This window comes from Arctopsyche grandis, chromosome 3 (genome assembly GCF_051622035.1).
Source record: "Arctopsyche grandis isolate Sample6627 chromosome 3, ASM5162203v2, whole genome shotgun sequence".
Classification (NCBI taxonomy): domain Eukaryota; kingdom Metazoa; phylum Arthropoda; class Insecta; order Trichoptera; family Hydropsychidae; genus Arctopsyche; species Arctopsyche grandis.
The window spans coordinates 26,484,057-26,498,023 of NC_135357.1; the positions used below are offsets into that span (position 1 = coordinate 26,484,057).

Below are 13,967 nucleotides of genomic sequence, written 5' to 3' on the forward strand. Positions count from 1 at the left end.
AGGTAGAAACGAACGTTTACTTTTAATTTCACTTTGAACTTCAATTCTTTGAACTTGGTTCGACGGACTGAATCGTTTCCATTAACACACAATGCGACAGCTGCTTCTTTTTCTTATTTTTTTGTTAAATTCTTTTTATCTCGCTTCAACGAGTGACGGTCATCGCTTATTGAATAAACGACATCGACACCAGATGAATAGATTTCAGATAGTTCCACCTATTATGTACGTTTACTTTTTTATTTTTAGTTTTTTTCACATCGACGAAGACAAAGTGTCTACTATGTTTCACATTTCTAACAATGGAGTATTATTATTGCCGTTTGGTTTTTTTTCGCCTTCGGAAGAATATCTGTCGCTCTTCGTTTAACCTTTTGGCGATTCCCTTTCACCTTGCACACCTCTCTCTCTCTCCGTTCCGTGTAATCGCTATTACGAATATGCTAATGAAATCGGCTCATCTGTGAGGGTCGTATCGTTAGTTGACCACATTAATTATGTCTCTGATTAAACTATTTTAATTTTAACTAGTAAATCCAGTTGATGGAGGCTGTGTGAACAAATTGCGTTAGTAGAACTCGATACAGATTATATTGATTAATGCATTTCCCGGCCAACTTGCATTAGGTATGTACATGGAAAATTGCAAATAACCCAATGCTGGCATATCACCGAAATACATACATACATATATGTACATATTATATATAACTAAATATATACATATTAATTAAATATTTATAAACTAAGGTCTGAGCCACATGGCAACCGAATGGCTTCTTACGAGCCGAATTGGGAAACTGCTTAATATTTTTTACAGAATTATACTAATTTATAAGATTAAAATTATTTTCCAAACAAGAAGGGAATGATATATTGATTGTAATTATTAGTATCAAATTGATACATATTTTCTATGAACCATGAGGACGAAAATTCTCCATCTGACTAATTTAAAATTACTACGTACATAGATAAAGTATAAATAGTGCATGGGCCAAGGGCTTGTTTAGGTTGATAGTGGAAGAAGATAACGTTTTTTGCTCTATTTCTGCTTGATTTTGTATGTTATTTAATTTATGTATATAATGTGCTAAGAATACGGCCCTAATCGATATGTGATTAGGATAAGCGAATGGTGATTAGGGCGATAGTGCCCTAATCACCATTCGCCTTTTATTTAAATTTGACTAACCAAAAATAGTCTTTAATTATTTTTATTGTGTCCAGTCGAAAGCGCCCGTTACAAACCCGACCCGACGTAACCGCCCGATATAATCGCAATCAAAAACATGGGAAACAAAACCACGGGAGATAAAACCGCGAGAGACAGGTTTGCCACCTCGTGGTTATGTCGGGGTGGTTACGTCGGGGTAGTTTTGTCCCTCGCGCTTAAGTAGGGGTACCATTTTTTATATATTTAAAATGATTTAATACATTTATGAAAGCTCACCAAAACCATTGGTATTGTTGCGTAAATATAGGATCAGAACACGCTGCCTAATTAGCGCGCGGCACTCATCGTCTAATCAGAGAGTCCGACTCATCACCAATCGGTGAGCTCCGCTCACCGACCGATGAGCGAGCTCGACTAAACCGACGCGGCTTACGAACATATATAAAAGCCGGCGGGTTGACCTCAGTATTCATTCGGAACCCGGCTTTCACTGAAGGAGCATCTATTAAAAATCTGAAACCTCGAATTGACTCCCCTTACCTCTGAATATTAATATTTTTTAACTAAACTATCTTTCATATACCAAATAAATTTTGAGTCTAAAAACCATCAATGAAACTGTAAAGTTCAGTTTGAAACCTACATATTAGATTTAGAAAGTGACTAAAAGTGAATATCGATTGATTGAATACACGATAACCAGCAGCGTGGTCTAGTGGTGAATGTTGAATTATTTCGTACTTGATGTTACGAGTTCGATTCCCGCTAAGTCTCGCTGTTGGCCAGACCTTGGTTTGTCGAGGTCGATCGTTTCTTATCAGAATTTGCCAATTTTTCTGATTTTCATTGAAACGATTCCTGTAAAATTGGCGTTTCCTTCCCAATTTTCTGTTGCGAACCTTTAGTTATTGTTATATCTTAGGTTTCGCCATATTGCTCACCATAGAAGTCTCTGTGGTTGTTTATCGAATATAAAATTCGTATTGTTACATGAAAGTTATTCATCGTTATTTATCGTATTAATACGATGTTTGTAATATCTGACCATATATGTCAGATATTGTTTAGATTTACATGTATCTATGTAATAATTATGTGGACCAGGAAGGCGCATTTTGGGTTTACCTGTTAAGCCTTCCTGGTATATTTGTATATATGTATGTAAAAATAAAAAAAGCGATGTGAGAAATATTCATAGACACATAAATATTATTACATTGAAAGGGAAAAAAATGTATAAATGGTTTGGACATCAACCGGTTAGACGATAAAGAAAAAACAGCAAAACCATACTTTTTATTTTTACTGTGTAATGAACCGTTTAAATGGTAATCTAGCAGGTTGCACATAGCATGTGAGAGTGCAGTCACCAAGAAAGGTAGCATTCTCATTAGTCCCTGAGGCTACCTACTACCATTAAAGCGCGAAACTCTAAAAGGAGATGCTATTTTGCCAAGACATTGGAATGAGACTCGAAATAATACAAGTAATCTTGGAAACGAATTCCTCACAAATTTCCCAAAGCGTAATTCCATAATTGTAGCATGTTATTAGAACGCCCCTCAAGATTTGCGCTTCCCAAAGTGTAGACGAGCTATTAAAGTAAAATTTTTATCAATCATATTACAGATAATGAGGATTTTTTGTTATTACGAAATATACACATGTCCAGCAGATGGTTTTAAAGCACATGGCTCTAGTTGCGCAATTACCTACATATTTTAATATGACCATGTTACATATGCACATGTAAAGCTCATGGACCGCTTCGATCATGTTGCAGTCGTGTCTGGCACTACAGGTGTCCATCCGGTGTATTGTTTGACCGTTTTAATTCATGCCAACTTGCTCTTACTGATTGTCAAGTTCGTGACTTGTTAACTCTGCGAAAGGTAGTGAGAAAGTGCCGAAAAATTGACTCACACATACATATACTCACTCTCTTTGGATGAAAATTGAAATCATTGTTGATATAACGCCGTGTAATAAATACCTTCCGATTCGGAACATCGATAATGCACAATGGCAATTGCGTTGATTCGGTAATGCTGTGGCTATCTTGTGGGAAAATTTTGGATTAATTTTCACCTTCGTAGGGTAATGAACTCACATTGTTTACATATGAGGTTAGCGGGTTAATAACCCTATCTCACGTGAAACTATTTTCGTTTTATAGATGTTTCCGCTAATGGAATGTCCCTAAATAATTATAATCAGATACAGCTATAGCAAGGGATCTACGCGCACTGTTAAGCATGTAAAATAAAATCTTATTAATGATTTAGTCATTTAAGTTGTGCATACATATGTACATACATACATAAAATATCACTAACAACAAATCAATACCGCTTATTTTAAATTATTTCTTAAAACTATTTCATTTAATGCTTAATAAAACTATTGTATGTACATACATACATACATACGACATCTTCATAAAGCCGCGCGGGACAAAATCACGCAACGCATATATGTATATATAAACAAGAAAATAAATATAAAACCAAGTAGTATAAATATTAAAAACAGGTCTAATGTTTAAGAAAAATCAGGTAGAACACAGTAATGATAAAATAAAAATCTTTTAAAATTTTTGAAAGTGTACTTTTGAATTTATTCACACTTCATTGAAACTTGAATAACAAGAATAGACATATTAAATATAATTATTTGTCCAAAATTAAAAATAGGATCAGCACAAATTCAAAATAAATAAATGTACTTTATCATTACTGTGTTATATATTATACCTGCTTTTAATATTTATTTATATTTTTTTGTATTTATGTATTTTCTTTCTTATATGCGTTGCGCGATTTTGTCGCCACGCTATTTTGGTTTGCGCGACTTTGTCACTGGGTAGTTTCGTCCAAGCGATGTTGTCCCCGCGATTTTGCCGGGACACCCATACATACATATGTACATATGTAGTTGTCTGCAACATTTCTACAATATTATCTTACAACAATTAGGGCATAAATATACAACAGTCGACGTTAATAATAGCTTTATTTTTTTTAATAATCAACAACTGTTTATATAATGTAAAATTGTATAATGCCAATAACTGGAATTAAATACATGTAGCTCCAGGTGTTTCGTTTACTATCAAATTGCCAATTCATATGATTTATTTTTTGAAACGGTTCCTACCAAATTGGTCACCTACCCTCATTTGTCATCATTATTTTAATTTAATTTCAAATTTATAATAATGTTATAAATTTATATATAGTACGTATATGTGGACAAAGTCGTCTTGGGGCAATCCCGTAATGACACCATAGTAAAAAAAAAATAGGTTTGCAAATGCAAAAAAAATCTTTGACATCCTTGACGCTTTAAAACAGAAAAGCGTCGATAGATTTAGCTGCGTTTCTTCTTATCTTTGTGTACATAATATTTTAAGACTGTGCTGATAAGGAGATGACAGTGATGGATACCGGTGAGACGTTAGTGTAATATTTGGGTGTAGACGTGCACTCAGATCGACTCAGATATATACTTTTCTGATCGACCCCCATATGACGCAAGGACACACTACTAACAGTTGAAGTTCCCTCACGCTTAGCTCTATATGTTTTTGCACCTAGTAATTTAAATAGTATTGGTTATATTCCAAGTAATAGGAATATACTGTACATTTAATAAAAACAATGACTGGAAATCAAAAAAAAATTGAGATGACTTAAAAAATTAATTCCATTTTAGGCCCGTTCTAATTTTATGCTTTATTGGTATATCGTGTATATTTTTCCGCTCTATTTTTTCGGTCCTATAATATAATGGTTAACAAGGTGTAATGCTTTCTAATGAGTCATATTCGAACTGTCCCTTCTTTCTCGTCTGAATGAAGTCCTTTGTATTATATGTACAAAAGTAAGAGTCATTAAGATCAACGAATATTTGATAAGCAGAATCGAAAGTATTTCATTCATCGATAAATTGCAGTCTAATTGGTGTCATTATTGTCCATTCTTAATTATTTATGCGAATGTAATTGGATATACATATATAGTTTCCCAATGAACATGAAATTTCACGCCTCTATTTATCATCTAATATATGTATGTATGATACATAACTAAGAAGGGGAGAGAGAGTGAAAAATGTCGAGAGGAATACCTGTCAAAAGGTGAACGGGTATTTTGGCACATCGGCGATTACTTATTATTAGTTGAAATGTTGATAATCACTGTTTTGGCCGGTGATGGAGACGTTAACTTCAGAATTATGTATGATTTATGCTCTGGCTTAAATTACATGTGCGTGTATGAATTTTTATTCCGGTTAGAGATAATTTTTTGTTTATGGTATCAAAGGAGATTTCTCTTTGGATTGATTCGTTTTAAATTAATTTAATCTCGTATTGACGACTGACACAGTATAAACTCGCTAATTATAATAATCGATATTTCGATCTCCACTATTAATTATTTATGTTTATGACCAACTGCATATTCGATCTTTGTAGAAATTTTCTTTTTGATTGAGTTTTTAGGAATGTTTGAATTATATGTAGCCGTTTTGAAAATGTGTGATGTATTAAGTGGTTACTAGGTAGCTTTAAATGTTCAATGAGGCATTATTTGATAACAATTATCATTTATTACATTTTTATCGTAATAACTTTATTGTTTTCAAGTCAAAGATTATTGTAAACAGTAAAAAAAATCATGCTTATCAATGTTTTGAAAATGTGATTTATGAAAGTTGAGTTTACAATATAATCGATTTCAACTTTTAAATAGGGATGAGTCATACTCTCACCCTCATTTTGAATGCACTCACCCTTTTCTGTGTCATATTTTTTGGTAGAAAGGGGAGTCTTTAATGTACTATGTGCTGTATGTACTTCTTTTGTCATGAATTGCAAATCGTAATTCGTAGTAGTGGGGTTTTTTATACGGCATTCGATGTTTTTAAAGATACTTTATACGCTGGAAACAATGTGGCTATCGAGTTTCGATCTTTTTGTATGCATGCTTTTTTAAACAGGGGCGGATCGATTTTGGTGAATAAAAAATAAACGGTCAATGTTGAAAGCCATTCAATAAATACGTTATGAAGGTAAACTGGGACAAATTTTATTTTGTGTGTCGTTTTTTCGACGAAGCAGTGTGCATTTAAAACTGATTTCTTTCAATTAGTATCGAACTCCTTTCACTCTCCTTGCCGGAGTTTTCTATGAGCTACATACGTACACATTTCATCTCAAAATTGCCGTTTCATAAACTGCCCGCTTGTTATTTATATGCCGTTTTTCGATAAATGAACGGCCGCATGATAATAAAAGCCATTATTTTATTTTTCAGAAATGGAAGCGTATTTATTATTCGTACTGTGTCATTTAAAACTGCCAAACGATGACAATACCGGCTCGAGAATTCTACGTGTTTATTGAGAGCGGAAGTCGTCGGCATTTATATTATAAATCAATACGAGAATATAAAGAGTCGATTGCGATGCCGTATTTGGAACGAGCCAAGATTCGAGATAGCTTTTGCAAGCTCCGGAAACAAAAAGTCGCCAAATGAATCATATCATATAATTATAACGTGTGTACACGTTAAAATATTACAGCACCTATTCAATTTTCCTATTTCGCCATTTATTCATTTACATAAGAAAGCTTAAATCAATGGAATTTAAATTTCTCACCTATAAATTTTCAGATTTTTTTGATTATATTAAGATGGCAAAAGCTACATTGATTACACTGAGCAACAAAAAATCACGTTTTTTGGCCAGTGTAATCAATGTAGCTTTATCTTTATTTATCATTTTTTATCATACTATTATGCATTAATTAGGCCAGTTTTGGGAAAAAAGATCTCAATATTGACTCCAATACTCATTTTTTAGCACAGCAATATTGAGTTAGAGACTGTAGAACACATTTTTTTAAACGCTAATATCTCATAAATGAGAGCAAACCAACAAAAATCATTGTCATATTTGAATTCAGTGGGTCAAACTTAGTAAAAATTGATTAGTTTTCGCTCCGGTAGATCAGTATTTCAGTATTAATGGAGCTTATCTGTCAAATACCTTGTAATTATGAAGTATGCATAGTCAATCTTCGTTTCAAACGGTAAAGTTTTTCCGAACTCTGCTCCGATACAGCTTTAAGTTTAACGACTTTCTATTAAATGGTTCAAAACGCGATTAATGACGCTCGTAAAAAGTCACATCGCACGCACAATTATTAATTAATGAAACCGATCTCAAACCGTGCATCTCAAAAATAATATAATAAATTATTTAACATACTGAAAACAGGTTCTTTGAAGTAAAAGAGAGTGGGACGAAAGAATAATATAATGAGTATGATTCACCAAATTTCGATAACCCACATTTTCGAATACAACACATCGTTACGCGCGCTTATGTAAAAGTAATGTTGCCGTTACGAAAAATTGGGCGTTTTTACTATTGAAAAAATTATTAACCTTTTTGCCCATAACCAAACAATTGGTTTTGATTACGACCCTGAATATTGGCGACGACAAACGCGCGTGAGTCAGTGTGCAACACGATCCTATCAATATGTCAGGTGAAAAATCAGAGGGTCGCAATTTTTATTTTTATTTGTACATTTTATATTTTGTTTCTATTTACGTTTATAAAATATGAGGTGTTTGTATCCTTGGAACGCACTCGTCTTGGAAAATAAGTTTTTTCTTTTTCGCATACTTTCGCTTGCAATTTAATAATAGACATTGGTATTTGGCGCGACATAGTTGACGCAAAGCGTCTTTCAAGTTTCAATTTACATAAATGACAACTTCGATGACAAACATAGTTGACATCATTGTGTGATTTTGTAATTTTTTTATTTTGACATTCGTGGCAGGTTAATAAATTTGAATAACAAATCATGTGTGTATTGGTTGTGTTTGCGATTTTAATTTACTATTTTTTTTCGATACGTTTTTTTTTGCACATTTTATTTTACTTTAATGTTTATATTTTTCATTAGTTAAAATTCAATAACGATAAAATATTACCAGCTTTCAATGAAAAAAATATAAACTCATTTTTAGGCATCAAAAAAAAATTCACTGTTTCGTTATATCTTGATATTATATATAAAATGGTTATTTCATCATGCTGATTGTTCGTACAGACGTTACACCGACAATGAGCATGCGCAGTTTATCAACTGATCGTTTTTTATTCGGTGCTCACTTTATATCAAGTGCACGAATGCGTGCACCTGGTTACTAGTGATTTAATAAAAGTAAATTTACTTAAACATGTATGTTTTTTTTCTTGTATTTTAAATTTGATACATATAGTGGTGCGCAGCACGTGTTTTGTTTATTTTAAATAGTTTTTCACATGCAAAAAAAACGCTCTCATGCGTAGTCTGCACGATCGCGATCCTTCCCAAAACTCATCCTCTTTTTAAGCGTTTTCGGGTTTTTATTGACGTAGTGATCGATAACGGTGATTTCCATATTTCAACTATAGTCCCCGACCCAAACCGAATATAATAAGTAGAGTACAGACCCAAAGCGCGCCGCTCATTGTTCAATTGATGTAAATGCTTTGTAAAAAAGGTTCGGCAAACCTTAAACAATGCATTTACAACATTTGAACAATGAACGGCGCGCTGAGGGTCCGGGCTTTATTATGACCAGTCATAACTAGACTAAGGTGGTCAGGATGATTTAACCCACAAAAAATGGTTCACTATTGTCCTAGAAAGTAAGGGAGAAAAAAAAGGTTGACAATAGTGAACCATTTTTTGTGGGTTAAAGCATCCTGACCACCTTAGTCTAGTTATGACTAGAGCCCGGAATCTGAGGGGGCTGTTTATTGTTCAAAGATTGTAAATGCATTGTTAAAGGTTTCCCGAACCTTTTTTACAAAGGATTTACAACAATTGAACAATAGGCTACACGTTTCCGGCCCCTTCAGATTCCGACCTCCAGTTATGACTAGAGGTAGGACCGGAAGCGTGCTTTTTCCAGGAAACAGCGCGTTTTGGGTCTGTTTTCCAGGATACAAGGCAAACTACAAAGCTAGAGAGCTTAAAAAAAGGTTCATCATAAAAATGAACAAAGCACGGCGAACAATGAACAATGAACTGCGCAAAATTGGTCCGCTCTTTAAATTATCACTACACTGTAATTTGAAAATAAAATAAAATAATATAAAAACAAAATACATAAAATTTTGATTGCGGTTAATTTTTTGTTTAATAAAAAATTGGATATTAATCAAATGAAAATCGTTTGATAATATTATAAAATAAATCAATCAATGATTTAGAGTAGATTTGCAAAAAAATGCATGCATGGTGTCTTCTTCTCATTTTAGAACTTTTTGATCAATATATAATTTTTTTTTTGACATTGTTTATGACAATATAAGCAATATATGTATGTATCTGTACAATGGATTTAAAACGTGAAATAAAATTTGAAATGCCCAATCGAGGGCGATTGGACAGGCCTGCAAGCAGTCAGCTGTAGTGGCAGGCGCATGTGCCGGCCTCAGTCCACTTTAGCGCTCGTTCGTCCGCGCAGGTCCGCCAAAACCACTCTCCGCAGACTCCGAAGGCCACCCTCTTCGCCAGCCCATCATCCCAACCCCGTGGTAAAAGTGGATTCGCGTCGCAAGTGACATTTCCAAAGTGATCCCGGAGAAAGGTCCCGATCGATCGACCGATCGGTGTTATAATGTGCTGGTGTTGCCCACGTTGATCGATTCCGAAAGCATGAGCTTGCTGAGCGGAAAAACCGGCCTGATCAATCCGGACGAAGATGATCCAGACAGCACCAGATACATGCTTGACGGTGAGCAACCCTCGGGAACGATTCATCCCCTATTTTCCGGTTGGCAACGTGTCGCGACGCTTATTGATTTTTCTCGACGCCGACTGAGCGCTGCGTCTATGTACCTCGCTCTAGACAATTTTCACTCTACAAGGATAAATTTTTATACACAATCGAGTCAATATATACATTTACAAAACATACATTTAGATCATCTTCATTGTCTACACGAATCAAAAGTGGAGTGCTTTTATTCTTTGACACTGCATTTGCATAGTGCGAATGCTTCTGTTCGATAGGGAGGAAGTCTTTGTTTCGCAGACTTTATGAAATCTGCAGTAGCTTAGGATGGATTTAAATACGACATATTGTATAAGAATATATAAAACATCTGATTTTAGAGTGTGGGTGAACACATTTGAACCAAACATTGGACTACGATTGAAATTTTATCTTTAAAATGGCATCAAAGGTTGTTTTAATATGAATAATTGATACATTTGGCTATTTTTTTACACGATTACGATAAGATTTTTAGCAAAAAAAAAAAGTAAATGAAAATCAAAGGTTTCATAAAATGTTTTGATTATTATGATGTACATAATAGGAGTTTTCATCTTTTGTATGTATAACATATAATATATATTATGAAAATCTTTGTTTACAATTAATTGATGAATGGAAAATCATATGACATTCAAAACCTTGTGTTATTGTTTGGTTGGTTACGAAAAAACTACAAACTATCTTAATAGTGTGGAAATTTTCAGAAAAGTTGCTTCAACCACTCATAGCTCTTTAAGTTAGTGGGTATATATGTAACAAAATATGCACTTCTACCTGTGTGTGAATTGTTTTGTATGTATATTTGATCCATTGACGTCAATATTGGCTAGAAACTAGTATCATCAAGTACGTTTTGAAAGTTGGCGCTATATTCGCAGCACGTGCAATTGTCCACTTGACGTGTTTACAAAACACTCATTTTCGACTATGTGTGTGTTTGTAAATACCCACGTAACGAAAATTACGAAATAGACTACATACATACTATTACTACTGGTTTCGTGATCTACGAATAGTCAGTCGACAAATGAACGACTACGCATTCTGTAAATTGTGGGTCAAAATAGCGTTCGTTTGTCTGAAATCGATCGCTATCGAAGTCTTGGGTCTAAATGGATTGTTGAATTTCGATCGATGGAGATTTTATCAGGTACCGAGTCGAATATTGTATATTTAAATAATAACGTTTGCACATATTCATTAGTAAGCACACTAATTGCCCAGCGAATACATTCGTAGTGGGCAAATTCTGGTCGAACAGAATTTATATGAAAATATTATATATAGACATTGCTAAATATCTATCGATGAATAATAAGATACGTACAGGAAAGTCCTTCATAATTTCAAGTACCATTTTTGGCGATCGATGTTTTTTTTTTTTTGCTGTCCATCTACAAATAAATTAATATATATGTATGTAAGAGGTTAATGCACTTTTCGTATGAAAATTAATATTCCCCACATGTAATACGATATGTATTGAGCGCTCAAATTCCGTTATTGTTATGCAAGTGACATGGAAACGGTCTATTTCAATATGTAAAATACCTATGTTCTGTATAATATTTTTGTCAATACAATGTCTAATTCCGTCAGTTTTGATTTGTAGCATCCGCAACGTTGATTTTACAAGTGCAATGAAAGGTTGCAGTGAGTCAAAAGATTGACCGCTATAATCATTGCTCTCTCGTTCGTTCAAGGTCAAAAATTGCAATCATACATATATCTACGGAACCTCAAAGTCAACCTTATCAGGTATCGTAATTTTCTTGATTTTATTTACGGAAGACATAATTATTTTTATTATACCTATATTATAAGCAATTCACCTGTTTAACATTGAACAATTGCAATAATTGGACTCTTATGTGTACATTTGTATGCACATAGGTATATAATTGTTATCAATATTGATTACATTATTGATCTGATGATAAAAAACCTGGGAAGACGAACTTGTCAAAGATCGACTTCGACTTATTGATATCAATTACGTATTTATCATGATTTAATTAATTAGATTATAATTGTTCAACTTGCTCTAGAGACAAATCAGTTGATTTATTTTTTAATACAATAAATCAGGCCGACTGAGTATAAATATACCATTTAATTTTTAATTTCAATTCAAATCAATTCAAATTTCATTATATTCGGACTCAATTATGTACTAGGACTTATATTTTATTTTATTTCTCCAAATATAATGAATGCCGGGTCTTCATATTTTATGTTATTCTCATCAAAACCTCTATATTTCGAGTTATGTCATTACGAAATAAAAACATTGATCAATATCAACAGAAATAATTATTTTCCCGAGAAGCCTCACAGATGTGCGAGAGGGAAAATTCAGTACGCGCCGCGCTCAACGGTCAGTGTGAGAATGATATTCGCCTTGACGGCTCTGACAACTATGAAGGCTCTGCTTCAGCCTTTATTTTTTTCTTTCTTGCACTTAATTTATAATATTCACGTTTAATACATGATAAAATTTATTTTTATAGCTAATTACAATAATTAACCTTGCAGATTTTGTATTATTTTAACATAAAACACCCATTTTTTACTGGACGCTTGGCGTTTAGTACAGTGGGTAGCGTAGTTTTAGCACAATAAGACCAGTGCCAATAACAATATTTCGAATTTTAGTGAAGCATTTTTTATTGAATGATGAACAACATTTTTAAAAAAATTATACAACCAGAGCTTGACAGATTTCGATTTTGATTAACATCGATCAAACATAAATCCGGTTTCGCGTTTTTTTTTTGGCAAGACAGATTCGCAATTCCATCGAGTATTCACGCCAAATTTACGATTGTAAATAGGCGAACTAGAAGATCAACTACCACTTTTTTTAATTTTTATTTCGAACGGATGAACGATTGTTCTGATTCAGCGGACAATGACAACTCGATCGAATCATCGTCGATTTTCATTTAATCTGATTCTGAACTACATTCCTCGACTGTCCTTGAATTGGCACAAGTATCAGCTGGAAGCGAGTCTGTAAGAATGCGTTTTACACATCGGGCTATGTGGGCCAACTAATGGAGTGCTCTTGGCTATGAGATGTTGAAATCGAGAACCTAAGGCCATATTCGCCGAGTCGAACGACCGGAGTCAAGGTGCGTTGCATACAAAATTCAATGGAAAATGCATGACAATTTGTATCTTACATGCATCGAATATATCGTAATTTGAATCCTCCCAGTCTCGTGACTGTTCAATTTTGAGTCGAGTAAAGCGTTAAGCGGTCTAGTTGAGGTAAACGCCATGTAAATCGAGTTCATCTTCAATTGAGACGTGAGATAAAAAGCGTGAGGTCAAGCCGTGTTGAAGTTTATCTGAATGCTAACGACCCATATCTGATGTTGATCTATAAAATGAATAATAAACGGATTCTATTAGCGAACATGAGCATGCACTGTTCGTTTGTTCTGAAACCGACTGTAAAAGTGTTGTTGTTTTACACAGGATGTAGTATATAATACGATCCAAGTCCCTTAACCTCTACATGCATTGAGTGTGCTACTGTATATATGTATTTTATAATTAATTTGCAAACAAATTAAAATATGTAATAAATTCGGCAAGTTATTTAAAATATTGAAGGCATCTTTAAATTAGCACTTGTATTTTAATAATATAATACAATCCATATCCCTACATTTGAGTCACAGTGGCGTGCGATAAAAACACGGAGATTTTCACGGCACGCCACTGATTTGAGAATAGAATGAGAGGTGATCTATGTCATCTAACTTTGCAAATATATAAATAGCCACTACAATTATCTTTTGGTTGACCTTTTAACGTTTAACAAAAATACTCATTCGAAAGGTCTTACTATCGACTCCAAACATACATATATTTCTTACAAAAAATTATAGAATCATTATTTTCAAATAGAGTGGTCAATATTTGGA

At 33.7% G+C, this 13,967-nt stretch overlaps 1 protein-coding gene across 5 annotated transcripts in view; it reads left to right on the top strand.

Annotated features, from left to right (window-relative positions):
• Cen (cerebellar degeneration-related protein 2-like) overlaps positions 1-13,967 on the top strand; it is a 76,504-nt gene that overhangs the window by 41,888 nt on the left and 20,649 nt on the right. The window contains exon 1 of one of the 5 annotated variants that reach the window (XM_077427633.1): positions 9,687-9,987. The exons of the other annotated variants lie outside the window; for them this stretch is intronic. Within the exon in view, the coding sequence (XP_077283759.1) occupies positions 9,909-9,987 (79 nt within the window). The 5' untranslated portion in view covers positions 9,687-9,908. Of the gene's footprint in view, positions 1-9,686; positions 9,988-13,967 lie in introns of those variants that run through there. 5 annotated transcript variants of the gene reach the window in all.